At 38.1% G+C, this 26953-nt stretch overlaps 3 protein-coding genes and 1 long non-coding RNA gene across 4 annotated transcripts; 1 reads left to right on the top strand and 3 right to left on the bottom strand.

Annotated features, from left to right (window-relative positions):
• Window positions 1-206: 206 nt before the first annotated feature.
• LOC106715889 (paraplegin) lies at window positions 207-6990 on the top strand. The gene is made up of 15 exons (XM_014509248.2): window positions 207-532; window positions 1037-1189; window positions 1378-1518; window positions 2793-2930; window positions 3020-3113; window positions 3269-3402; window positions 3521-3685; window positions 4114-4265; window positions 4412-4634; window positions 4726-4859; window positions 5336-5472; window positions 5812-6014; window positions 6222-6341; window positions 6416-6598; window positions 6684-6990. Exons 1-15 carry the CDS (start codon window positions 353-355, stop codon window positions 6900-6902), a joined length of 2376 nt encoding a protein of 791 aa, XP_014364734.2. The 5' UTR covers window positions 207-352; the 3' UTR covers window positions 6903-6990.
• A 6575-nt stretch (window positions 6991-13565) lies between these two features.
• LOC123723043 lies at window positions 13566-14390 on the bottom strand. The gene has a single exon (XM_045685583.1). The coding sequence runs from the start codon at window positions 14388-14390 to the stop codon at window positions 13566-13568; it is 825 nt and encodes a 274-aa protein (XP_045541539.1).
• A 3580-nt stretch (window positions 14391-17970) lies between these two features.
• On the bottom strand, window positions 17971-18795 carry LOC123723042. Its single transcript, XM_045685582.1, has one exon. It carries the CDS (start codon window positions 18793-18795, stop codon window positions 17971-17973), a length of 825 nt encoding a protein of 274 aa, XP_045541538.1.
• A 1307-nt stretch (window positions 18796-20102) lies between these two features.
• On the bottom strand, window positions 20103-21254 carry LOC123723391. Its single transcript, XR_006756728.1, has 3 exons — window positions 21228-21254; window positions 20781-20941; window positions 20103-20291 (listed from the first exon to the last, which is right to left on the bottom strand). It is a non-coding gene; the product is annotated as an uncharacterized LOC123723391 (long non-coding RNA).
• Between the last annotated feature and the right edge of the window lie 5699 nt (window positions 21255-26953).

Here is a 26953-nt window from a genome sequence, read left to right as displayed (position 1 = left end):
CCTGATAGTAAAAGTTTTCGAAGTTGACTTATTTTTAAACAAGAAAATGTTTTGATGTCACTGTATGATTATTAGTACTATGTGTTCGTATTTGTTTAAAAATTAACTTTATCAAACGTGCGTGTATACTTTATTGATAATAGAAAAATAAAAGTTTTCTCAGAGCAAGATTTGAGGAATGGTGACGTCACAATCCAATACTCTATCTCCCTTCTGTCAATGTCAATGTCATTCATAACCCGTAACGTAACCTCAAACACAAAATATAATTCAAAACAAAATTGTAATTTGCTAGTAGATTATTTGGAAAGCAAGACTTAACAACTGAAGTTTTAGTTTTAATAATTCCATCATGCTATCAATGAAGAGATTATCAAACTTTACTGCCAGTAAAATACAATTAAACGTACGTTGCAATCAGAAAAATGGCTATTTTGAAAGGCAAATAAATAAACATTGTAGCATAAGTGTCTCTAAGTTGTGCTCATCATTGTCCACATTACATAATTTAACACATAAATCGAAGCATCCGGTAAGAAAAATATTTTATTACATCATATTACGCCATGAAATTTTATATGAGGGTATTTTTTTAAATAGAAATAAATAGCATTATTATTCAAAATGTTTCAATTTACTTAACTAATTTTGTACTTTTATATATCCTAGTTACAAATATTTTAGTTAACTATTGATTAGAGCTGTTTGTATAAATTTTGTTCTTCAATTGGCTTACTAATCTTGGATTATTGTAGCTGCAAGTATTTTCCCTACGGTAGAGATAATATGATAAAGTAGTCTTCACATGTGGCAAACTTATATATTAGTCAAAATGTACTAATGATGGCTTCACTGTATATGATCAGAATTTGTATTTTTTGCCATAAACGTTGTATTACAAAAGACAGTTGATTTTTTACCTTTGGCAACATTAAAATTTTGTTTGCAGAAAAGATCAAGCCTTACCCCTGCAAGTCTTTACATCCTAACAATACTTTAAATTGTATATTGCACAGTGTTCCATTATTTTTTACAGCAATTAGTAAAATTCAATGCGGAATATAAAGCTGCTCTCGCACTGTTCAGAAGGTCAAACTTGCCACAAATCTCTGCACTATTCAATAATCCATCTCGAAGCATACACACCAGCTCAACTAGATACAATCAGCCAAATGTTGATAACGACAAGGTGAGATACTAAAAAAAAAACATTGTGTTTATTACCCGTGTGATTTCAAGCCATTTAAAAAAAAATTTTCAGAGATTGATAGATGGATGCCTACAGATTGATGAATTTCTAAGCAATACTTGTTTGTTGTGGGTTAAACATTTTAACAATCTTTTTTATTCAAATTTACTTTTGTTACTTATTTGTAGAATAAAAAGGACAAGAAGAAACAAGATGATGCCACATTGTCCTCATTATTTATGAAAGCCGCATTTTGGATGATTGCGACAAGCATTTTTATCATAATGAGCAGTTTAATGGTTCCCGCCGACAGTTCTTCACCAAATGAGGTATAATTTGTTGTAGGAAGACATTTTCAATTTACTTCAATCATTATCATCTAATATATAAAATTCTCGTGTCACAGTTTTCGTTCCCGTACTCCTCCGAAACGGCTTGACCGATTCTCATGAAATTTTGTGAGCATATTCAGTAGGACTGAGAATCGGCCAACATCTATTTTTCATACCCCCCCCCCCCCCCTTTTTTTTTTAACTGCGCGCGGACGGAGTCGCGGGCGACAGCTAGTCCTTACTAATATTATAAATGCGAAAGTAACTCTGTCTGTCTGTCTGTCTCGCTTTCACGCCAAAACTACTGAACCGTTTTAAATGAAATTTGGTACACAGATAGTCTAGAGCCTGAGGATGGACATAGGCTATATTTTAACGCGAAAAAGGGGTTGAAAGTGGGGGTGAAAGTTTGTATGGAAGTGTCGCCTACTATTGTTTACTGAACCGATTTAAATGAAATTTGGTACACAGATATTCTAGAGCCTCAGAAAGAACATAGGCTACTTTTGAACGCGAAAAAAGGGTTGTAAGGGGTTGAAAGTGGGGGTGGTAATTTGTATGGAAGTATCGTCATTTTTACAGTAAGAAGCTTGAAACTTCTTTCTATTGCTGCTAATTGGGGATGAAAATTTGTTTCGCAATATGTGAGGTTTTAATGAATGTTTTGTTTAATATGTTTTACTATTATACTTACTGATATTTAGCTTAGAGCCTGGGAAAGGACAAAGATTAATTTTTATCGAGAAAGAGGGTTTATAAGAGGGTAAAAGTAGGGGTGGAAATTTGTATGGACGTATCGTCATTTTTACAGTTAGAAGCTTATAACTTTTTTTAGGCTGCTAATTTGATATTAATAAATAGGTCATTTAAAGTTTGTAAAAGTTTTACCCTTAATGTTGCAATATAATAAGGGAATAGGGGATGAAAATTTGCATAAGAGTAAATGAATATTTTGTAAGTTCCATTTGTTTTGTTGTAATTTTTTATAAGTTTAAATAAAATACCTCAACAACAACAACTAAATTCACGCCCGTAACCCAGAGGGATAGGTAGAGACCAAACACCTACATTTGGTGCGGTCGTGGCACACCTATCTCTATGTCTACATCTATACATCAACGCATAGCACGTCGGTCAAGTAAAATAATAATCCTTAAAAAAAATGCTTAACGAAAACAGTATTTCACGCGGACGAAGTCGCGGGCACAGCTAGTACTATATAAATACACTGCTGAACTTTTACCAATGCTACAATTATTTTTATGTTATAGGTTGTTCGATATGTTTCATGGAATGAATTTGTGTACAATATGTTGGCCAAGGGGGAAGTGGAACAACTAATTGTTAGGCCTGATATAGAAGTTGTCACTATCATTCTTTATGAAGGTGCTATTATAAAGGGTAAGAGGGTAAGTACAAATACTTCATATTCAAAATTCTTTAATGGTCACTTAGGACCTATCTAATGTAGAGATTATCTTACTAAGTACTATTACAGGCAACACATCGAGTACATCACATGAATGTAGGTGATATCCACAGATTTGAGGAGAAACTACGAGATATTGAAAAGAGCCTAGGTGTTAAAGAAGGTGATATATTATTTTTTTATTAAAAAGAAAAACCGTCAGTAACTCCGGCACTCAGATGAAGAATACAAATATGAATTACGTTCATATGATAAATATTCACTTAAAAATATGTAGTAGCCATAATTAAGTGATATATATACTTTTTTTTTTTGTAGGTGTTAGAGTCATATATGATAGGAATGGTGGGTTAGCCAGCAAATTGATTACAACTATGCTGATTGCGGCATTGGTTATCTCACTACTCTACTCCAGTAAGAACATGAGGATGAACATAAATCTTGGAGGGTTTGTTAGTATTGTCATAACTGTCAATTTCTTAGAAAAAAAAAAAAAGCTGATTACAATTAACTTAATACTATGTGCTACATTTTATATTGACTATTTGTTGTTTTTTTATATTATCTTAGAGCCAATTAAGCCGAGCCAAATTTACCTTGATTGATTCAATGAGTGGACAAGGCAAAGGGGTGAAGTTTGAAGATGTGGCAGGCCTAAGGGAGGCCAAAATCGAAGTTATGGAGTTTGTTGATTATCTCAAGAGACCTGAACATTACAAGAGCCTGGGGGCCAAGGTTTGTTGAATTTATAACTAGCTTAATTGTTTTTAATAATAATCGAATTCAACGAAGAGGACACAATGTACAACTATTTTTTTTTAATTATGTGATTGTTAGAATAAGATGAGACGGAAATATCCAGTCTATTAATTCTCTCTTCCTTCATTAAACGTAAGGAAGATGCAATTTTATTGTAGCCTCTAAATTACTTATAGTAACAATCATTTCGTTATTTCAACGATCTCCGGTGGCTTGGAATAATCTAAAAATGTTTGCCTTACTGAACTTATTTAACTTAAAACTAAACTTTATACATATTGTTGTCTAATAGAATGTGAGGGTGATGGATATGTATTTATACAAGTGTAAGTGCATTTGAAATATAGTAAAAGATAAGACGCTGTGAAGTGAAGGCCAGTGTTAAATACGTAGGTGTGTTACAGGTGCCCAAGGGAGCGCTGCTGCTGGGACCACCGGGTTGTGGCAAGACATTGCTGGCTAAGGCCGTGGCCACAGAGGCCAATGTGCCCTTTCTTTCCATGAATGGTTCGGAGTTCATTGAAATGATTGGAGGTCTTGGAGCTGCTAGAGTCCGGTAATTTTTCTTTATCCTTTTTATCCTATTTCTAATGGCCGAAGGCAATATTCGAAGTTGAACTTTTTTTGTTTATCTCTGTTAAAATTGGTTCTCTGGAGGGAACATTTGTTTTTATAAAATGGATTGCTAAACTTGTATTTCAGGGACTTGTTCAAAGAGGCTGCGTCGCGGGCTCCGTGCATCATCTACATAGATGAGATGGACGCTGTAGGTCGCGCGCGGGCTTCGGGCACCGGGTCGTGGGGTCCTGGTGGGGGCGAGAGCGAGCAGACCCTCAACCAGCTGCTTGTTGAGATGGACGGCATGCGCAGTCGTGACGGGGTTGTCGTGCTCGCCTCCACAAACCGCGCTGACGTGCTCGACAAGGTACAACTTTGACCCCCTCTCCTTCCACACGTTAAGTCAAAAAATTATTCTTTCACTTAACACTTGCCTTTTTCTATAATTTAATTTGCAGGCTCTGCTAAGACCGGGCCGCTTTGACCGACACATCCTGATAGACTTACCGACCTTGCAAGAGCGGGAGGAAATCTTCGAGCGGCATTGTAAAAGCATCGTCTTGGAAGAATTGCCGCCTTATTATCTTAAGCGGTAAGTATAAGGTTATTTTAACATACCACAATAAGGCTAGAGTTTAGGATCACACCCAGTTTAGGTTTACACCTAACATGGGGAATTTAATGAAGTCTTAAACTGTATATGTATACAGTCGCGGCCAACTGCTCTTATTTATTATTTCTTATGTGTTATATTAGTCTATGATAATGTGGTGTTTCACCTCGTAACTCCACAACAACTCAACGAAACAGTATGAAATTTGATACAGATTACAGTGTAAAATAGCGCAAAGGTTGTTTTAACTGCTATTTACTAATCTCACTTTTTACGAAAATTATAAATGAGAATGTTTAAATTTACCGATTGATGGATGTTTGTTTGAAGATATTGTAATAAATTTTTCACAGATGTAGAACATAGTCTGTTAATTATTAAGTTTATTTTAAATTCCGTGCGGACGAAGTCGCGGGCTGCAGATAGTAACTATGTATATATGTAATTGTATGTAGGCTGGCGTATTTGACGCCGGGCTTTAGCGGTGCGGACATAGCTAATGTGTGCAATGAGGCTGCATTGCGTGCGGCTACCAACAAACAGAACATCGTGCGCGCGCAGGACTTGCAGCACGCTATTGAGAAAGTTGTCGGTAAGTTGTCGGCGAACAACAGTCCATCTCATATCGAGTCATGCTTTTATAACTTTTGGGTTAGGATCGGGTATTATGTTTTAAGCAAGGATAGAATATTGGTTCCGCATTGTGTGTAATATAACGCTTGTATTATTAGGAATTGTAGGAAGTACAGTATTTGTTTGAAGGCAAATGGCGACAGCAAAAAAGTAGTACAGTACAGTAATAGTCTACTATATTAGTGTTCTTTCTCACTGTTTTGTCCTCTTATGAAAGTATTTGTATGCGTTCCAACAATAGCAGTACTATACTGTTCTATCCTAACAGTTCTTGTATGAATCTAGTAATGTTAAATAGGTGGTACAGAGAAACGTAGTCACGCGATGTCGCCGGCGGAGAAGCGCGTGGTGGCGTACCATGAGGCGGGTCATGCGCTCGCTGGCTGGCTGCTTGAGCATACTGAGGCGTTGCTCAAGGTTACCATCGTGCCGCGAACAAACCTCGCTCTAGGTTTTGCTCAGTACACCGGCTCTGATCAGAAGTTGCACACCAAGGAAGAGGTATACCCTTGGCTTCAATTCCATTTTTTTTTTAATTTACAGCTTTAATTGAAGAGACACTTGTATTGCTATATTTTTGTCTCTATCATTCTCTTTTGGAAACAAAGATATTGTACCTAAGTGATATTTTTTTATATACTGTATATACTTTTTAGAGAATAAATTAAAAACCATGATTGATTGCAATAATTTGAATAAATATTGCAGTTGTTCGACCGTATGTGCATGGCATTGGGCGGGAGGGCGGCGGAGGCGATCACATTCAACTCGGTTACGAGCGGCGCACAAAATGACCTTGAAAAAGTTACCAAGATAGCCTACGCTCAGGTTTAATATACTATTATTTTGCTATTGTAATCACTTATACGTTCAGATCATTTAATCGATATTTATATCGTCAGGTAAGAATCTACGGCATGTCACCGCAAGTCGGTTTGGTCTCGTTCCCTGATAAAGACACCGGCAAGAGTCCGTTCAGCAACAAACTAAAGAACCTCATCGATCTCGAAGCTCGCAAGTTGATCGCGAACGCATATTATCGCACAGAAGACATTCTCAAGGCAAATCAAGATAAATTAATCAATGTAAATATTTTTTTTATTATCACCTTCTTTGATTACTAAATGATACTTGATATATATTTATTTTCACATTACACTTTTATTTCAGCTCGCTGAAGAACTTTTAAAGAAGGAGACTCTTAATTTTGAGGATGTGAAAGCAATATTGGGCCCACCGCCGTTTCCCAGAAAGAAATTCATAGACCCGGTTGAATTTGAGAACAATCTAAAGAGTTTAGAGCAAGCCGCCACACCGCAGGAGTCTCCCAATGTCGGCGCACCGTCCGCAAAACCAGACAGTCGACCCGGCATTGACCATCTTATATAAACATTATACACCTCCACTGACCCTCTATATATGGACAGGCTATACCATATTTTTTTATTATTTTATTTATTTCTCAGTCATTTTGGCTTAAACACAAGCCAGTTGTTATCGGTGGTGAGATTAGAATTAATAAATAGATATGGTCAATAACATTACTATGTGAGTTTAATTAGTTTCCGAGACTTAAATATCTGTATAAAACATATTGTTATCTCTCCTTTATCTAAGATAATGAGAGGGATGACGTTTTGTTTTGTACAAGAATTTTGGTCTCAGAAACCAACGGTAAAAAGAAGTAAGAGTCTTCAAAGCATCGACCTGTCCATATTCATAGAGGTCGGTGCATTGCTCCCACAGTCGTTAAGTACCCTTAGTGTATATTGTACAGACCAATTAACCGCACTGAAGGTGATAGTTAATTATCTCCCTATAACTACTATGAACGATAATATTTATTTTTGAAATACTATAGATGTAAGACACCATGTTTTTTTATTAATGATTTTTATGTTCTTTGGGGTTAGTCCATCTATTCACACCGTGAAAAATGTAACATTCTGTATTGTCAACTTATTGTCATTGGTACTATCACAAATAAAAAAGTGTTGTTTCAAAATAAATTTGTTTTTATTAAAATCGAGAAATCTTTTAAATATATATAAAGTAATATAAAAAGTACTTCTTTTAAGGCGCTGCTTTCTTGGACTTTCGTGTTTTTTAGGGGGATGAAGGAGGTGAAACACGAAGCAAGCGTTTGGACGCGCGCATCGCTCGCCTGCTTATATTTAACAGCATTAATCTTTATAAATCAACGAGGCGATTGCTTGGAAGTGACTGTTGTCACTAAATTTCAATTTGAAAGCGCCCGTTGATGTTAAATACCAGAGGTGGGCACAGTTAATCGAAAAGTTAACTTCGTTAATCGTTAATTCGTTAATTAAAAAATTAACTTCGTTAATCGTTAAAGCGTTACATTTTCGAAAATTTAACGCAAGTTAAAGTTAATCGTTAACAGTTAACCATACCAAAATTATACATACTAATTTCACACTTATTGTGGAGACACTTGTTTAAAATAGTAATTTGACTATACATTCTATAATATACTAATGTAGTATAAGAGACAAGTATGAATGCATTATAGTATATTTCATTACGAGCGCGGAAAGCCTGTCATTGCAAAGAGTACCGACAAATGTCTAAGCGAGCCGAGGCGCAGCTGAAGGTGAGGGTTGACAGTTGGAACAAGTTGTAATGACAGTTCCACCCATGTACTAAACAACTATTTTTAATATAGTTGCGAAAAAATGAAGCAATTTAATAGAATAATAAAAACACAATAAACTCAACTAACTAAAATGTTTGAAAAATGGCGCCAGAGATTTTTTTTGTTTTCTTCACCCATTCTGGGAAGGCAAAGGGAACTATGCCCAAACGGCCAAATCTTCAGTAGATTATTTTTATTGATATGAAATGAAAATGAAATTTAATGTGATAAAATAAAATGAAACCTAACCTAATTCATTGAATCAAATCATTAAATCTGATATTGTAACAAATTAGGTGGTTCTTTCTATAAATATTTGCATAAATCAACTTCAATGATTTTTTTTTTTGGAAAAATTTCGTGGTTGGTTTTTTTCTCTTTAATAGACATTATTTTGACAGTTGGGAAAGAGAACGCACGAGTTTGGAAAAGCTAAAGAAAAAGCACGAGTAAAAGTGTTTTAATACAATTGCTCAAAAAGTGGCGTATTGCAGGGACGAAGAGCGTTCGGAATGTGGGCTTTTACATACTCTCTCTTTTATATACTCGTAATGAAATATACTATTTCGAACCTTCTTTTGATTTTGTCCTGTTGGTCACGTCTTTCCCGGACGCTCTGATGCATCATACTTGCACGCGAACTTCAAATATATCAATTATCAACTCGTTCGTTCACGATTCGAGTCGCGGACAGTCGCCTAACATAGCTGAACGAGCGTGGCGTGGCACGTAATTTAAACAAAATGACAGCACGTCTCTAAGATTCTAATTTAACGATTAACGGACTTTTATTAACGGAAGTTGAGTTTAACGGAAGTTAACAAAAGCGTTAACACTTTTTGAAGTTAACTTAAAAGTTAATCCGTTAAGCAAAATGTTAACTTCGTTAATTAACGATTAACGGATTAACGAGTTAATGCCCAGCTCTGTTAAATACTATATAAATTATTAGTTCGTATATACACCACTGCTACAAATTGCTACCATTGGCGCCAAATTGCCGAAAATCAAATACGCACAAAATACTATGTCGTATAGCCAGTCCACTTATAGAGAGATTCAGTGTTTGACAGTCATCGAAAATTTACCGTTGGTTTCTGACGACAAAATCTACGCAGTGTACGAAAATATGTTATCGTCATCCCTGTCATTATCTTTTACATAAAAAAACGACTATGTTTCAAACGGAGATTTACTCTATAACTATAATCCTCAACGTAGAAGAGGCTTGTCGGATTACAGAACGCATGGGCAGGACCCTATAAAGTTTTAGAGCATATTAATGATACTTGTTACAGAATTCAAAAGTCGTCGCGTGGAAAACAGAGGATAGTTCACTTTAATTGCTTAGCGCCGTATGCAGGGAACCATGAGGAGGAAGATTATTGTAAATTAGTTGAATGCAGTCCTATGTAGCACTTAAAGACCTTTCGGGAAGAAATATCTCAAGGGAGTGTAACATGTATTGATCTTTTATAAAAAGGTTTTATATGCTGATATATGTGTAAAGTTTTTCTCACACTGTCACAAACATACATACACTATTTTTTTCAACTTAATTTTCAAAATTATTGATAATTGTTTCTTTACTTTTGTCACTAAATGTAAAATCAATTTAATGATAGGGAGAAGGGATTGGCTCGTGATACACAGGGCTTTGCCCTAATTCAGGAACTCAAGGCTACCACATAATTGTGTATGAGTTAAAATAAAGCAGTTATTTATTATTATTACATTTCATATTAATTTATTACCTTATTATGTATATAATACATCTATATATATAAAAGAAAGTCGTGTTAGTTACACTATTTATAACTCAAGAACGGCTGAATCGATTTGTGGTGTGGGGTGTTGGAAGGTGAGAGATGCGGTGATGTGAGGGTGTGAGGTAGCGAAATGATGCGACCGTTATTCACAACACAATTTATTCTCACTCGTACACACACCAATAAATAAATAGAAGGAGAGTACAACACAGCGAAGAAAAGTAAAAGTAACAGGAGAAAGAGAAATATCACTGTTCGAGAAACAAAGTACACGTTGAGAAATCGTAAGCGGCGTGGTATATCGCGGCACTGTAAAAACTCCACTGAAGTCCGGTGCGTGTGCAAAACCGGTCAGTGACCCCCGCTCAGCTGTGCGTTGCAATTTTGAAATTGCCAATCAGAGGTCAATAAAATTAGTTGTCACGCGCGACGTCGACCACTCGTCAAGCACCTGTATTTATGTGTGTGTGTGTGTGTGTGTGTTATGTAAGAGTGTGTATGTGTGACTGTGGAGTGTTTTTTGGAATATGTAGAAGGTCACCTACATCACCCCCCTCCAGAGACCTGGTTAAGGGCGATAAAAATCGGTAAACTTTACCTTACGTCCCGAACGGGTCGTGTACTCCGCAGTCACAGGTTCGTCATTAGTTGCGGTACTGTTGGTGTTGTCGCATAAAATGTACGCTGGCTTAAGACGATCAATCGAGACTGTCACTTCCTTCCCGTTAATCAATATAGTAAAAGATTTGTCACTCCGAGAAACGACCTTATGAGGGCCGGTATACGCAGGTTGTAACGACGCCCGCACCGCGTCTTCTCGCAGGAAGACGTGACCGGTATTGGCGAGATCTTTAAAAACGAAAACGCTTTTGTTTCCATGTCGCGAGGCCGGGGTTGGGTTTAACTTTTGCGCAAAAGCGCGCAATCTAGCGATGAAGTCACTGACATCAGTTGTACCGCTACTTGAAGGGTCAAAAAATTCCCCGGGTAACCTAAGAGGCTCCCCGTACAGGAGTTCAGCAGTGGACGCATTCAAGTCTTCTTTAAATGAAGATCGTATTCCCAACAATACCCACGGCAAAGACTCGGTCCATTTTTCTCGCGCATGGCACATTATGGACGCTTTCAACTGTCTATGGAAGCGTTCAACGAGACCGTTAGCTGCTGGGTGGTAAGCAGTCGTACGCTTGTGCTGAAATCCGGCTATTTTCGCGAGGTGTTGGAATAACGCCGACTCAAACTGCCTGCCGCGGTCTGTTATAATATCCGTCGGGCAGCCAAAACGAGATATCCAGCACGAAAGCAACGCTTTAGCCACTGTCTCCGCTGTAATATCCGCGATGGGTACGGCTTCGGGCCACCGAGTGAAGCGATCAACGCAAGTTAAACAATATCGATACCCATCCGATAACGGCAACGGCCCTACGAGATCGATATGTACATGTTTAAATCTTGCGCGGGGCAAATTAAATGTGCCTAGCGGTGCGCTAACGTGTCGCGTAACCTTACAGCGCTGACAATCTAAACAGGTTTTTGCCCATTCACGACAGTCTTTTCTAACACTCGGCCATACGTAGCGTTCTGTGACTAACTTCGCTGTTGTATTAGCGCCTGGATGGCTCAACGAATGTAAACAATTGAATACTTGTCTACGGAAAAATTTAGTAACAAATGGCCTAGACGTCGGTGTACTTACGTCGCAGTACAATGGGGTTCGACACCCGGGCAATGTTAATTTTTCTAGACGTAACGACGAACCTTCAGTAATTAATTTTTGAAGTTCGGGGTCCGTAGCCTGACTGTTAGCTAGGGCTTCTAAGTCTAGAGGTTGATCCAACGCTTCGACACGCGATAAAGTGTCGGCAACAACATTATCCTTACCGGAAATATGGCGAATATCCGTAGTAAATTGAGCGATATAATCTAAATGCCTATACTGCCTAGGCGAACAGTTTTTCTTCCTTTCGTGGAATGCGAAACTGATCGGCTTGTGGTCAGTATAAATAATAAAATGTCTAGCTTCTAACATGTGCCTAAAATATTTAATGGCTTCATAAATAGCTAATAATTCTCTGTCGTAAGGTGAATACTTAACTTGAGATGGACTTAATTTGCGCGAAAAGAATGCAAGCGGTTGCCACGCGTTATCAGTAAATTGTTGCAATACAGCGCCGATAGCTGTGTCCGATGCGTCGGTAACAAGTGCGAGTTTCGCTTGGCAATCCGGGTGCGCTAATAACGCAGCGTCTGAAAGGGATTGTTTACAGCGCTCGAACGCATCGAGTGACTCATCTTTCAATGTTATCGGCTGGTTGTTTTTTACTATGCCAACTAATAACTTGTTTAGTGGCGCTTGTAATTCTGCCGCGCGCGGTAAGAAACGTCTGTAAAAATTAATCATTCCTAGAAAACGCCTAAGTTGACGAATGTTAGTAGGAATGGGAAAATTTTTAATCGCTTCTATCTTAGTGTCTAGTGGTTTGGTGCCACTCGCGGAGATGTGATATCCTAAAAATGACACGTCTCGGGCCCCGAAAACGCACTTAGACACATTAATCACCATACCGTAGTCCTTTAAACGTTGGAAAATAATACGTAAATGGTCTTTGTGTTCTACTTCGTCCTTTGAAAAAATTAAAAAATCGTCTAAGTAACAATAACAAAAATCAAGTCCCCTTGTCATTTCGTCTACAAACCTCTGGAACGTTTGGCTTGCGTTTGAAAGACCAAAATTCATATACGGGAACTCATACAAACCAAAAGGGGTTGTTATTGCAGTTTTGGGAATGTCCTCTGGACTCACAGGTATTTGGTTGTACGCTTTTACTAAATCCAGTGTACTAAACACTTTACACCCTGCTATACTGTGAGCGAAGTCCTGTATATGCCTAATAGGATACCTATCGGGAATTGTCCTGGCATTTAACATCCGATAGTCCCCGCAAGGACGCCAACCGTTGTCCTTTTTGGGTACCAAATGTAACGGCGACGACCAAGGACTTTCAGACGGCCTAGCGATACCGCATTCAATCATGGTCTGGAATTCTTCTTTAGCGATTTTTAATTTGTCAGGAGCGAGGCGACGAGGTGAACATGAAACTGGTGGTCCTGGTGTTGTGCGAATGTGATGTACCGTGTTGTGTGGTATGATACGGTGCGTGCCGGATGGTCGAGTAATATCGGGAAAGTCCGACAAAATTTTGTGGTAACCCGAGTCACCCGATTGGACTTTGACCGATGAAATGTCGTTGCATTTAACTCGCAACGCACAAGCTGTTACAAATGTTGTATTGTCAATAATACGTTTGTTACGACAGTCAACTATTAAATTGTAATGATTTAAAAAATCTACACCTATAATAGGTTTAGTCACATCGGCAACAACAAAACGCCATTTATAAGTTCTACGTAAACAAAAGTCAAGTTGTAAATGAACATAACCATATGTGTTTATACAAGAACCATTAGCGGCACTTAGCTGATACGTAGTCCGGGCACGACGCTCTCGCAGCAGCGACCGCGGGAAGACACAGAGGTCGCTCCCAGTGTCGACCAGGAACTGTGTCTTGGATTTGCGATCGGTGACGAACAGGCGACCAGTTGAAGAAGGGCAATCGTCGGTCGTCATTACCGATTGCCTCTGGAGTTTTCCGACTTGAAGTCACATGGGGGGCAGCACTTTGTCGCCTTGTCAGCGAATTTAAAGTGGTACCAACAGACTGGGTGTCGCCGGTAGCTGGACTGGGATCTCGACGAAGAGCGCTGACGGTCGCGTAGTCGGGACCTGGTTCTTGATCTGCCGCTTCGTTGCCTGAGGGCCAGCTGTTGGACCTCCTTTCGTAAAGCAGCGATCTCCCTGGCCAAGTCGACATTCTCACTCTGTCGGCTGGTTGATGCCACCTGAGGTGTCGAGGGGACCAGGTCATTGATCCTATCTGCTATGTCCGCCATCTCTTCAATTGTGGTAGAAGTCTGTCCGGCCAAAACCGTCTGAATGCCGGTAGGTAACCGGCTGACCCAAACTGTCTTCAAAAAGTCGGTTGAGATTTGCGATCCGCCTAAGCTCTCAAGATGCCGAAGAAACTGTGACGGCTTCCTGTCACCCATCTCCTCATGCATCAACAGCTGTGTCAACTTCTTTTCTTTTGATGCACTTAGTCTTTTAATCAGCTCCGATTTCAATTTTTCAAATTTGTTGGTGGAGGGTGGATTGACAATTAAATCCTTGACCTCTTTGGAGTATAGGTTTCCCAGCTGACCAATGGCATAATTAAATTTGGTCGAGTCGCTTGTGATGCCGGCAATGCTAAACTGACCTTCCACTTGGGCAAACCATATCTCGGGTTCCTCCGGCCAAAACGGTGGTATGCGAATTCCAACCTTACATACATGGTCAGAAGGTTCATTTTGCAAACTTCGTGCCTCCTGAAATGCATCCTCGGTGTTGCTCATCTTGATGCTCCTCGGGGTCACCAATGTGGTGTGGGGTGTTGGAAGGTGAGAGATGCGGTGATGTGAGGGTGTGAGGTAGCGAAATGATGCGACCGTTATTCACAACACAATTTATTCTCACTCGTACACACACCAATAAATAAATAGAAGGAGAGTACAACACAGCGAAGAAAAGTAAAAGTAACAGGAGAAAGAGAAATATCACTGTTCGAGAAACAAAGTACACGTTGAGAAATCGTAAGCGGCGTGGTATATCGCGGCACTGTAAAAACTCCACTGAAGTCCGGTGCGTGTGCAAAACCGGTCAGTGACCCCCGCTCAGCTGTGCGTTGCAATTTTGAAATTGCCAATCAGAGGTCAATAAAATTAGTTGTCACGCGCGACGTCGACCACTCGTCAAGCACCTGTATTTATGTGTGTGTGTGTGTGTGTGTGTTATGTAAGAGTGTGTATGTGTGACTGTGGAGTGTTTTTTGGAATATGTAGAAGGTCACCTACATCACCCCCCTCCAGAGACCTGGTTAAGGGCGATAAAAATCGGTAAACTTTACCTTACGTCCCGAACGGGTCGTGTACTCCGCAGTCACAGGTTCGTCATTAGTTGCGGTACTGTTGGTGTTGTCGCATAAAATGTACGCTGGCTTAAGACGATCAATCGAGACTGTCACTTCCTTCCCGTTAATCAATATAGTAAAAGATTTGTCACTCCGAGAAACGACCTTATGAGGGCCGGTATACGCAGGTTGTAACGACGCCCGCACCGCGTCTTCTCGCAGGAAGACGTGACCGGTATTGGCGAGATCTTTAAAAACGAAAACGCTTTTGTTTCCATGTCGCGAGGCCGGGGTTGGGTTTAACTTTTGCGCAAAAGCGCGCAATCTAGCGATGAAGTCACTGACATCAGTTGTACCGCTACTTGAAGGGTCAAAAAATTCCCCGGGTAACCTAAGAGGCTCCCCGTACAGGAGTTCAGCAGTGGACGCATTCAAGTCTTCTTTAAATGAAGATCGTATTCCCAACAATACCCACGGCAAAGACTCGGTCCATTTTTCTCGCGCATGGCACATTATGGACGCTTTCAACTGTCTATGGAAGCGTTCAACGAGACCGTTAGCTGCTGGGTGGTAAGCAGTCGTACGCTTGTGCTGAAATCCGGCTATTTTCGCGAGGTGTTGGAATAACGCCGACTCAAACTGCCTGCCGCGGTCTGTTATAATATCCGTCGGGCAGCCAAAACGAGATATCCAGCACGAAAGCAACGCTTTAGCCACTGTCTCCGCTGTAATATCCGCGATGGGTACGGCTTCGGGCCACCGAGTGAAGCGATCAACGCAAGTTAAACAATATCGATACCCATCCGATAACGGCAACGGCCCTACGAGATCGATATGTACATGTTTAAATCTTGCGCGGGGCAAATTAAATGTGCCTAGCGGTGCGCTAACGTGTCGCGTAACCTTACAGCGCTGACAATCTAAACAGGTTTTTGCCCATTCACGACAGTCTTTTCTAACACTCGGCCATACGTAGCGTTCTGTGACTAACTTCGCTGTTGTATTAGCGCCTGGATGGCTCAACGAATGTAAACAATTGAATACTTGTCTACGGAAAAATTTAGTAACAAATGGCCTAGACGTCGGTGTACTTACGTCGCAGTACAATGGGGTTCGACACCCGGGCAATGTTAATTTTTCTAGACGTAACGACGAACCTTCAGTAATTAATTTTTGAAGTTCGGGGTCCGTAGCCTGACTGTTAGCTAGGGCTTCTAAGTCTAGAGGTTGATCCAACGCTTCGACACGCGATAAAGTGTCGGCAACAACATTATCCTTACCGGAAATATGGCGAATATCCGTAGTAAATTGAGCGATATAATCTAAATGCCTATACTGCCTAGGCGAACAGTTTTTCTTCCTTTCGTGGAATGCGAAACTGATCGGCTTGTGGTCAGTATAAATAATAAAATGTCTAGCTTCTAACATGTGCCTAAAATATTTAATGGCTTCATAAATAGCTAATAATTCTCTGTCGTAAGGTGAATACTTAACTTGAGATGGACTTAATTTGCGCGAAAAGAATGCAAGCGGTTGCCACGCGTTATCAGTAAATTGTTGCAATACAGCGCCGATAGCTGTGTCCGATGCGTCGGTAACAAGTGCGAGTTTCGCTTGGCAATCCGGGTGCGCTAATAACGCAGCGTCTGAAAGGGATTGTTTACAGCGCTCGAACGCATCGAGTGACTCATCTTTCAATGTTATCGGCTGGTTGTTTTTTACTATGCCAACTAATAACTTGTTTAGTGGCGCTTGTAATTCTGCCGCGCGCGGTAAGAAACGTCTGTAAAAATTAATCATTCCTAGAAAACGCCTAAGTTGACGAATGTTAGTAGGAATGGGAAAATTTTTAATCGCTTCTATCTTAGTGTCTAGTGGTTTGGTGCCACTCGCGGAGATGTGATATCCTAAAAATGACACGTCTCGGGCCCCGAAAACGCACTTAGACACATTAATCACCATACCGTAGTCCTTTAAACGTTGGAAAATAATACGTAAATGGTCTTTGTGTTCTACTTCGTCCTTTGAAAAAATTAAAAAATCGTCTAAGTAACAATAACAAAAATCAAGTCCCCTTGTCATTTCGTCTACAAACCTCTGGAACGTTTGGCTTGCGTTTGAAAGACCAAAATTCATATACGGGAACTCATACAAACCAAAAGGGGTTGTTATTGCAGTTTTGGGAATGTCCTCTGGACTCACAGGTATTTGGTTGTACGCTTTTACTAAATCCAGTGTACTAAACACTTTACACCCTGCTATACTGTGAGCGAAGTCCTGTATATGCCTAATAGGATACCTATCGGGAATTGTCCTGGCATTTAACATCCGATAGTCCCCGCAAGGACGCCAACCGTTGTCCTTTTTGGGTACCAAATGTAACGGCGACGACCAAGGACTTTCAGACGGCCTAGCGATACCGCATTCAATCATGGTCTGGAATTCTTCTTTAGCGATTTTTAATTTGTCAGGAGCGAGGCGACGAGGTGAACATGAAACTGGTGGTCCTGGTGTTGTGCGAATGTGATGTACCGTGTTGTGTGGTATGATACGGTGCGTGCCGGATGGTCGAGTAATATCGGGAAAGTCCGACAAAATTTTGTGGTAACCCGAGTCACCCGATTGGACTTTGACCGATGAAATGTCGTTGCATTTAACTCGCAACGCACAAGCTGTTACAAATGTTGTATTGTCAATAATACGTTTGTTACGACAGTCAACTATTAAATTGTAATGATTTAAAAAATCTACACCTATAATAGGTTTAGTCACATCGGCAACAACAAAACGCCATTTATAAGTTCTACGTAAACAAAAGTCAAGTTGTAAATGAACATAACCATATGTGTTTATACAAGAACCATTAGCGGCACTTAGCTGATACGTAGTCCGGGCACGACGCTCTCGCAGCAGCGACCGCGGGAAGACACAGAGGTCGCTCCCAGTGTCGACCAGGAACTGTGTCTTGGATTTGCGATCGGTGACGAACAGGCGACCAGTTGAAGAAGGGCAATCGTCGGTCGTCATTACCGATTGCCTCTGGAGTTTTCCGACTTGAAGTCACATGGGGGGCAGCACTTTGTCGCCTTGTCAGCGAATTTAAAGTGGTACCAACAGACTGGGTGTCGCCGGTAGCTGGACTGGGATCTCGACGAAGAGCGCTGACGGTCGCGTAGTCGGGACCTGGTTCTTGATCTGCCGCTTCGTTGCCTGAGGGCCAGCTGTTGGACCTCCTTTCGTAAAGCAGCGATCTCCCTGGCCAAGTCGACATTCTCACTCTGTCGGCTGGTTGATGCCACCTGAGGTGTCGAGGGGACCAGGTCATTGATCCTATCTGCTATGTCCGCCATCTCTTCAATTGTGGTAGAAGTCTGTCCGGCCAAAACCGTCTGAATGCCGGTAGGTAACCGGCTGACCCAAACTGTCTTCAAAAAGTCGGTTGAGATTTGCGATCCGCCTAAGCTCTCAAGATGCCGAAGAAACTGTGACGGCTTCCTGTCACCCATCTCCTCATGCATCAACAGCTGTGTCAACTTCTTTTCTTTTGATGCACTTAGTCTTTTAATCAGCTCCGATTTCAATTTTTCAAATTTGTTGGTGGAGGGTGGATTGACAATTAAATCCTTGACCTCTTTGGAGTATAGGTTTCCCAGCTGACCAATGGCATAATTAAATTTGGTCGAGTCGCTTGTGATGCCGGCAATGCTAAACTGACCTTCCACTTGGGCAAACCATATCTCGGGTTCCTCCGGCCAAAACGGTGGTATGCGAATTCCAACCTTACATACATGGTCAGAAGGTTCATTTTGCAAACTTCGTGCCTCCTGAAATGCATCCTCGGTGTTGCTCATCTTGATGCTCCTCGGGGTCACCAATGTGGTGTGGGGTGTTGGAAGGTGAGAGATGCGGTGATGTGAGGGTGTGAGGTAGCGAAATGATGCGACCGTTATTCACAACACAATTTATTCTCACTCGTACACACACCAATAAATAAATAGAAGGAGAGTACAACACAGCGAAGAAAAGTAAAAGTAACAGGAGAAAGAGAAATATCACTGTTCGAGAAACAAAGTACACGTTGAGAAATCGTAAGCGGCGTGGTATATCGCGGCACTGTAAAAACTCCACTGAAGTCCGGTGCGTGTGCAAAACCGGTCAGTGACCCCCGCTCAGCTGTGCGTTGCAATTTTGAAATTGCCAATCAGAGGTCAATAAAATTAGTTGTCACGCGCGACGTCGACCACTCGTCAAGCACCTGTATTTATGTGTGTGTGTGTGTGTGTGTGTTATGTAAGAGTGTGTATGTGTGACTGTGGAGTGTTTTTTGGAATATGTAGAAGGTCACCTACAGATTTGACTGAAAATTAGTGGACAGTTAGCTTAGAACCAGGAAACGGTCATAAGATAATTTTTACCCCGTTTTCTATTTTTTTATTCCGCGCGGACGGAGTCGCGGGTAAAAGCTAGTTTTATAAAAAAATAATAAAATATAAAAAAAATAGTAAAACACCGGCTACAGAATTCCATGACTCAAGCAACCAGTGATGAGGACTACAGAGACAGGAACCTCCTCACTATGCGTGCAGTTTCCAAAATAACTGCCTTATAGTTTTTAGATATTATAGTTTATATGTATGTCATTGTGGGTTGCTAGGGGAGAGTTTTTATTGTTGTCAAATAAATCAGATAAGAAATAAAAAGCCATAATTATACCTTGTTTATTTATTTTTTAATCAGACTGAATTGAAATTACTTTTACAATATTAATACCATGTCGATTTATATGTTCACAATAATTCTAAACTTATTTTATATAATAAAAATATGAAGTCAAGTAATTACAAAAAAAAATTAAATTATAAAATAGTATATTTATCACACGAAACAACGAATGCTTTACTTGTTTAAGTTTACATACAAACTGTGAATATTTGTGCAAGCGTAAAAAATCTCAGTACTGTCAGAGACACGGCTGAAGTCGAAAATGTGCATTGTATAAAAAATATAGCAAATATACATGTGATAAAATTATGTGTAGTGTAAAATAGAATGATTTGAAATGTGAAAGAGGATATGTGTAAAAAGGAAATAATTTCAGTAAAAGATGTATGGAAGAGTAAATACTGTCTTGATCCTTAATAAGAACAAAGGCAGTATGATAAAGATTATAAATACCACATGTCTTCACGACTTCACACATTCTTAGCGTAGTTATAAGCTTAGTTTCGTAAGATAAAAATACTATATCTTAAGTAAGTTAATATATTACAATTTTATAGCGCTCCAATCAATTTTCTACAGACTTTCCGATAAGAGATGCCCGAAGTATAGCTCTTGATACACGATTCTGTGAATTAGTAAATAAAAACATTATTCTATTCTTTTTTCTTCAATCTATAAGATTAATAAATTTTAAAATCACCATCTTTTTGTTAAATGGCATTTTTTTAAATTCAAATAAGATAAAATTAATTAATTTTTAAAGTGATCGAGGTGAAATCAAACAAGTAGATGTAATGCTAAATGTCCACTGCCTGATACTTGTCTTAATGTAATACATTTTGTCCCTTTCATTGTTTTTTACAAAACAGAAACAAATAGAATCTATATATATATAAAAGAAAGTGGTGTTAGTTACACTATTTATAACTCAAGATCGGTCCAACTGATTTAGCTGAAAATCGATGGGGAGATAGCTTAGAACTAGGAGACAGACATAGGAACTTTTTTATCTTGTATGCATTTTTTTTTATTCCGCGCGAACGGAGTCGCGGGTAAAAGCTGGTTTATTATATAAGTGTTACTGCAGTCAAAATAAGTAATATAACTATTTTACCTGTTCCCTGAATGGTGTTTTGATGGGAGATTCAGCAACTAGCCGGGAATTTTTACGTGAAATGCTGGGCTTCGTTGGTGATTGTACACTAAGCAAGGCTGCATCAAATATGTCAACATTTTTATCTTCTTTACCTGACATTTTCTTTGCCTTTCTCGCTTCTGAAATTTTAAAAATTAATAAAGTGAACAAAAAAGTTATTACAGTGGATATTATTGATGAAGGATCTGTTTTATAAAAAAATTTAATCATCTAGAAAAAGAAAGCGAAAAATTAATCGGTGTATTTCTTATTGATATTTTTTTATAATGAATAGAAGGAATATAAGTAGAAAGGGCATAGAACAATATTAATAAGTCAAAATGTTGTAAAACACAATTCAAAACAAAAAATATTTTTTAATCATAACTTGTTTTAAAATGTTGTAAATAGCATTAATGTTTTTACCTAAAATTAGTTCACGAATGCGGCTTTGGACTGCTGGTTTCTTTTGAGGATTTGAATTATCTTTGGTTTTTTCCTTTTTAGACTGCTTCTTATTTTCGTCTGAATTCTCCTTCCAATTGTTTGCTTTCAGTTGTTCCAGTTGTTTGAAACGTTTGTTTATATCTTCGATCTGTTCAACAATTCATTTATTAGTTAACTGGTGCCCGTGACTTCGTCCGCTCGAAATACAAAATTAGTAGTAGCTCCTCGGTGAGGACGTATGGTGAGCTGATGATGATTAAGTAGCCTATGCGCTACTTCAGAAATTTGGCATAGAGATGCCAAATTTCATTTCATTACTTTGGACATTTTGCAAGCATATTCTGAAATACTCATCCGTTAATTTTGGCATTTATTAGTATAGTTTTTTCTAATTTCTTGGTGGCTCATATTTTCGTACAAGTCGCTGCGCAGAACTTAATGTTAGGTGTAGCGGGGCGTTGGGGGATGCAGGCAGAGGGCACTAAGCAGATATATTGTTTGGAGAGACTTGTACAAGTTATGTAGAGGTCAGGAGTATGATGTGAAAGAACAACAACCTGGATGTAGACCATGTCCCAGAAGCCGTGCAGGTCCTGCGGCGTGACTCGCCCGGGGCCGGACACACCTTGCTCGCAAGAGTCCACCAACGAGCGGAACTGCTTCATCTTTTGCGACACCAATAGCCTGCCCTGCCCAGTTGCCGACATCACTAGCTCCTGTACCAAACATCATCATTCATATTATATGATAAACTAAAATATATTTATAACTGGCTTCTCTCATTTTATCCAAACAATTTTTAACCTCTATAAGACTGTAATCGCTGACTTATTAAAAGCAGACATGTTTGTGTCATAATTTGCAAAGAGCATTTACATTGAATTCTAAACTTTACAGGAAAACAATTGGTAAGAGAAAAACCACTTTATAAAATTTTCAGTCAGTGCTTATTTTTCATGTTCTTTTAAACCAAAAATACTTTAAGTATTACAGGAGACTATAATGGCTTTTCAGCGATTAAAGGACAGTTTCACAAAATAATGACATTCATTGTTCAACCATTGTCTTCATACACAACACAAGACTGCAAAACTGTTAGTGGACAAGACAAGAAGTCAATTTAAATATATAAAACTATAGATAAGTAAATTCATAGTTTAGTATAAAATGTACATGTTTATTAAAAAAATGATTTGATAAAAAATATTTACCTGTGCAAAGTTAGGAAGGGTTGTTGTCTTGTAGACTCTGTCCCATGACTTACACATCTTGAGAATTCGATCAACCTCTGAATCTAATTGTACTCGAAACTTTGAGACAGAAACATCTTCTTTGGAGATATCTAGTATGAAATATAATCAATTAACTGTTTGTCCACCATTCAGCATTATCAGCTCAATATACATCCCTCCAATAACCTAACCTAAGTTAGAGGTGACTAGGCCATATTCAACCGTGCATGCCCAGTGCGGGATTCGAACCCAAGACTTGGAGATTGCAAGTCAAGTGCTTAACCCCTGAGTCACCGATGCTCTGACCATCGCTCCGACGTGTCCGCCATAGAATCATTTAAATTAAAGCACAACACAATCCAATATTATAACACTGTCAATGTATTACATGTCTAATATATTTCAGCATGTCAAACAAAAAGTATTAAAGTAAAAACTTAAAAATACCTTTTTTTGTTATTTCCTTATCTAAGCATTTCTTGGTCCTCACAATCCCTTTACCTTTTGACTGATTACTTTGACCGGCTTGTGATGTTGACGTCTTGGAAACCATTTGCGGTTTCTTTGAACATTCTTGTACCAAATTAGATGATGGAGGCTTCTTAGACTTAGGGGCTAAATTAGACTCATTTTTCTTTGGCAAAGTTGAAATTGGTTTATTACTTTTAATCTTATTTGTATTGTTATTTGCAATTTTACAATCTTTTTTTGTTATATCCATAACCTTAGCTTTTGCCTGGAAGGCAGGTTCTTTACTTTTAACTTTGGGTAGTGGTGGTGGTGGAACATAACTCAATTGAGCTTTAACAATTCCAGTTATGAAAGGCTTTGCTTTTTTTGCAGCTTCTTTTTTTTCCCTCTCTTTTTCCTTTCTCCACTCTAAAAGCCTTTTCTTACGTTTTTCTAATTCTTCAAGTTTCTTGGACGTGTCACGTTCCTTATTGGGCACTTGTAAACGCCTATTGGCATCCAAAATCAATAATCTTGACTTTCTCCTTAAATTATTTAGTAATTGTGTTCTTTTTGATACCTAAAAATGCATATAAATCAGAGTAAAAAGTGACAAACAAAAAAGGCAAACATATTTATAAAAAAATGAACTTTTTTATGGTTTGTTAATGCAGTCTAAGCATTTGCCTACCATATACCAACAAAAGCATGGTAAAAAAAGAGGGCACTGCAGATATCTTGCCCGAGGTGCTAATGATGGTAAATAGCTATTGACAAGAACAGATTAACAGACAGTTTCTAATATAGTTTTATTGTTAAACAAAAATTTTTATATTTAGTTATCTTGTTAAAAATCTGTTGTAATGAGCTAGCTAATATAATCAAATACATCCAATATAGGAGGTAAGGAAAATTTGTCAACTAGTTGTTTAGCTTTAATGATTAAGTCAATTCTGTAGAATAACTTACCCCTTCCGTAATGCTGAACTGCGGTGCAGGCTTATGTTGTTTCTTTGCTAGATCCACCTTCACCTTCTTCAGCATAGACAGGATGTCAAAAGTGAATTCTAAAGGTTAAGTGAAATGTTATTTAACTTTGTTTTTGTTGTGTTTATCAGGAGAAAAGTTATTGCCGCATATGTATCAGTATGATTTTATATTAATGGGTACATATGTACATTCTATTATGATTGCCTTTAGCCTAAATAACTGACTTGATTTTGATAAGTGAGGTGTCATTTCGGGTTTCTCAAAAGCAATGGTTTCCAAGCAGTGGTCCATAGAAGGCAAAATGGTTCACAAATTACTTTGAATTTAGATTCGAATTATTTAAATTGCCTTCGCTATTTTATGGTTTTCTCAACAACTTATTTATGTTAACAAGAATTTCCTGCTTTATGTCATGCTGCGGACCGACATAGATTGGTTTTGATGAATAGGATAGAATATTATTATATTTAACTTCAGACTTTCGTGGTTTTTACTAATATACTGTTCGTAAGAAAATTCTTACCACGATTAGGCTGTTCGAGCTCCCGATATTTCGGCACAGTTGCATGCGCCATGTTCACGGGTTGACTGGTGTTGTGCGGTAGTGTAAAAAATGTTAAGATAGCCGTATCGGTCTACCTTCTTTCTGATTCGGCGACCACTACTACTATCCGCGTTCTCACTGCACATTAAGCTCAAATAAGCTCAAACAGCCTAATCGTGGTAAGAATCCCGTTTCTTACGAACAGTATATTTTTATATTCTTTCCACCCAGGTTCTTTGGTTTTCCACCCAGAATAAATTCTTTAAAGAAAATTGGCTTTAAAGAACATAGCGGGGTTAAAAAAAGAGGAGAAAAATGTAACTTAATTCTATAACATTTATAAATATATATATATATGTATATATATATATATATATATATATATATATATATATATATATATATATATATATATCAAATATATATATATATATATTTGTGCACATTCACAATAATTTACATACCCATGGTTAATATAACACACACATCAAAATTGGCAGCAACGAGGCACTACTTTAAATTAAGATGAGATTATTCTTAACGTAAAACAAACAGACGTATATCGAAGCGATCACAAAATCAATTTTTAAATTAACACGACGCAGGCGTAACGGATTTAACTTAAACCACATACCAATGAGCAAAGAGTCATCCAATGAGTATGTAACTCAGTGTTGCCAACCTCAAAAAACTAAGAAACAACAACTCGCCTAAAAAACAGTAGAAAACAGTAGGTAAAGAGAAAAAGGCAGATTTCATAATTTTGCTCATATAATTAAATAACAAACAATTTTTTTAGTTACTAGAACACACATACATAATCACAACAACAAAAATCAAAGTAAAATTATTTTTCAGCTTCATTATAATATTTTCACACTCATTTCTCTGAGGACTTTTCCCAGTCGATGAATCCCTACTCATTTTATCATTGAAAGATCTTACTTGATCGCGTGCTTGTTGTAAGGTTGGATGTTGAAATTGAAGTGAACAAAGGTTGTCCCCTACAAACAACCTAGGTTGTCCCTAACAAAGTTTGACATTCGTGCTATTTTTCGAAAATTGTGAGTACTTAGTGGCTGTAATTGTGCAAAAATATTTTGATATTACAGTTTTAGTGAGATCAAGTGTATAAAACATGGTATACTGCTGTATTGTTGGTTGTAAAAGCCGTAGTCAGCGAAAAGAGAAAAACATAACCTTTCACTCGTAAGTACTGAAACTACGCACCTATTCACATGTATTCATACAAAATAAGGAAGAAAATACAAACTAGTTGTTCTTTACAGTCTTTTTAATAACTAATATGTTAAAATACGGGTAAAATCAGCTAAAATAAAATAGTATTTTTCGAACATTATGCGCCCAAACGCAGATGTCATTTGTGTCAAATAATATACTGTAGATCTGGGAAACAAGCGGCCATATTAAACTTCTTTTCAAATTGGTTGGTTATTACCCGTAAAAAGAATACCACCATCTTGTTGTAAAAATTACCCTGAATTTAGGGGAAATAAATTATAGTATGTATAATGTATATAAATGAAACAATTCACATTTTTTATACTATTTTCAACAGATTTCAAAAGGAGTTTTTAATTCTGGTATATGCTGTGTTTTTAAATATTTGATACTTTCTTATCCCGTTGATTTTAAAGAGTATGCTTTTTAATTTGTCCCATGTAAATTTTGTTTCTTAGAAATTACAATCAAAATAGTTTAATATTAAGTAGTTTTACATGTAGTGTTCACTGTAATGATATACAGAGTAATTTAAAATTATATGACTATAATATTGGTATGTTTTTTGTAGCTTTTTATGAAGACTTAGGGCTTCGTGCATATCGAAGAAAAATAGGACATCGTTTGAATGCTCGTCTAATGGACCTAAGACTGAAGAGATGCCGCGCTTTGTTGAAGCGGTACGCGGGAAAAAAATATCGGGAAATTCTTTTTTTGGAGTCACTCAAGACATCCTTGATTAAAGCAGCCGCCGATATTGACATGGACCTCGTTCGTGCTGTGATAGACGACTGGCCGAGCAGATTGAAGGCCTGTATTCAAAATCACGGATGTCATTTTGAATAAACTTTAGTGTCATAAGAATCTATGTTTTGTTAAGTTCATTTTGGTATATAAATGGTCACATAATGAATAAACTTGTTTCAATTATTTTATATTAAACATGTGACAGAATTTATGACCTGACTAAGTATTACTAAAAAAATCTGTTTACGTAATCTTAGTCACAGAAACAAAAATTACGCATTGTTTTTTATATTTATTTACAATTTATAATTATTAATTACAATTTAATTGGGAATAAATAAATTGGTCTATATTAAATTATATCGTAATTATTCATTTTCGGGACAAAACAAATAACTGGTAACCCCAATCCTTTTACTTATATATAGGTATAGTCTATGGTACTCTCTATCTGTCCCTTACGGGTGAACGCGCATGCCATATCTATATAATTCTTCATC

This window comes from Papilio machaon, chromosome W (assembly GCF_912999745.1).
Source record: "Papilio machaon chromosome W, ilPapMach1.1, whole genome shotgun sequence".
Taxonomy (NCBI): Eukaryota; Metazoa; Arthropoda; class Insecta; order Lepidoptera; family Papilionidae; genus Papilio; species Papilio machaon.
Note: the sequence above shows the minus strand (reverse complement) of the source record. Positions and strands in the feature narration are given on the sequence as shown.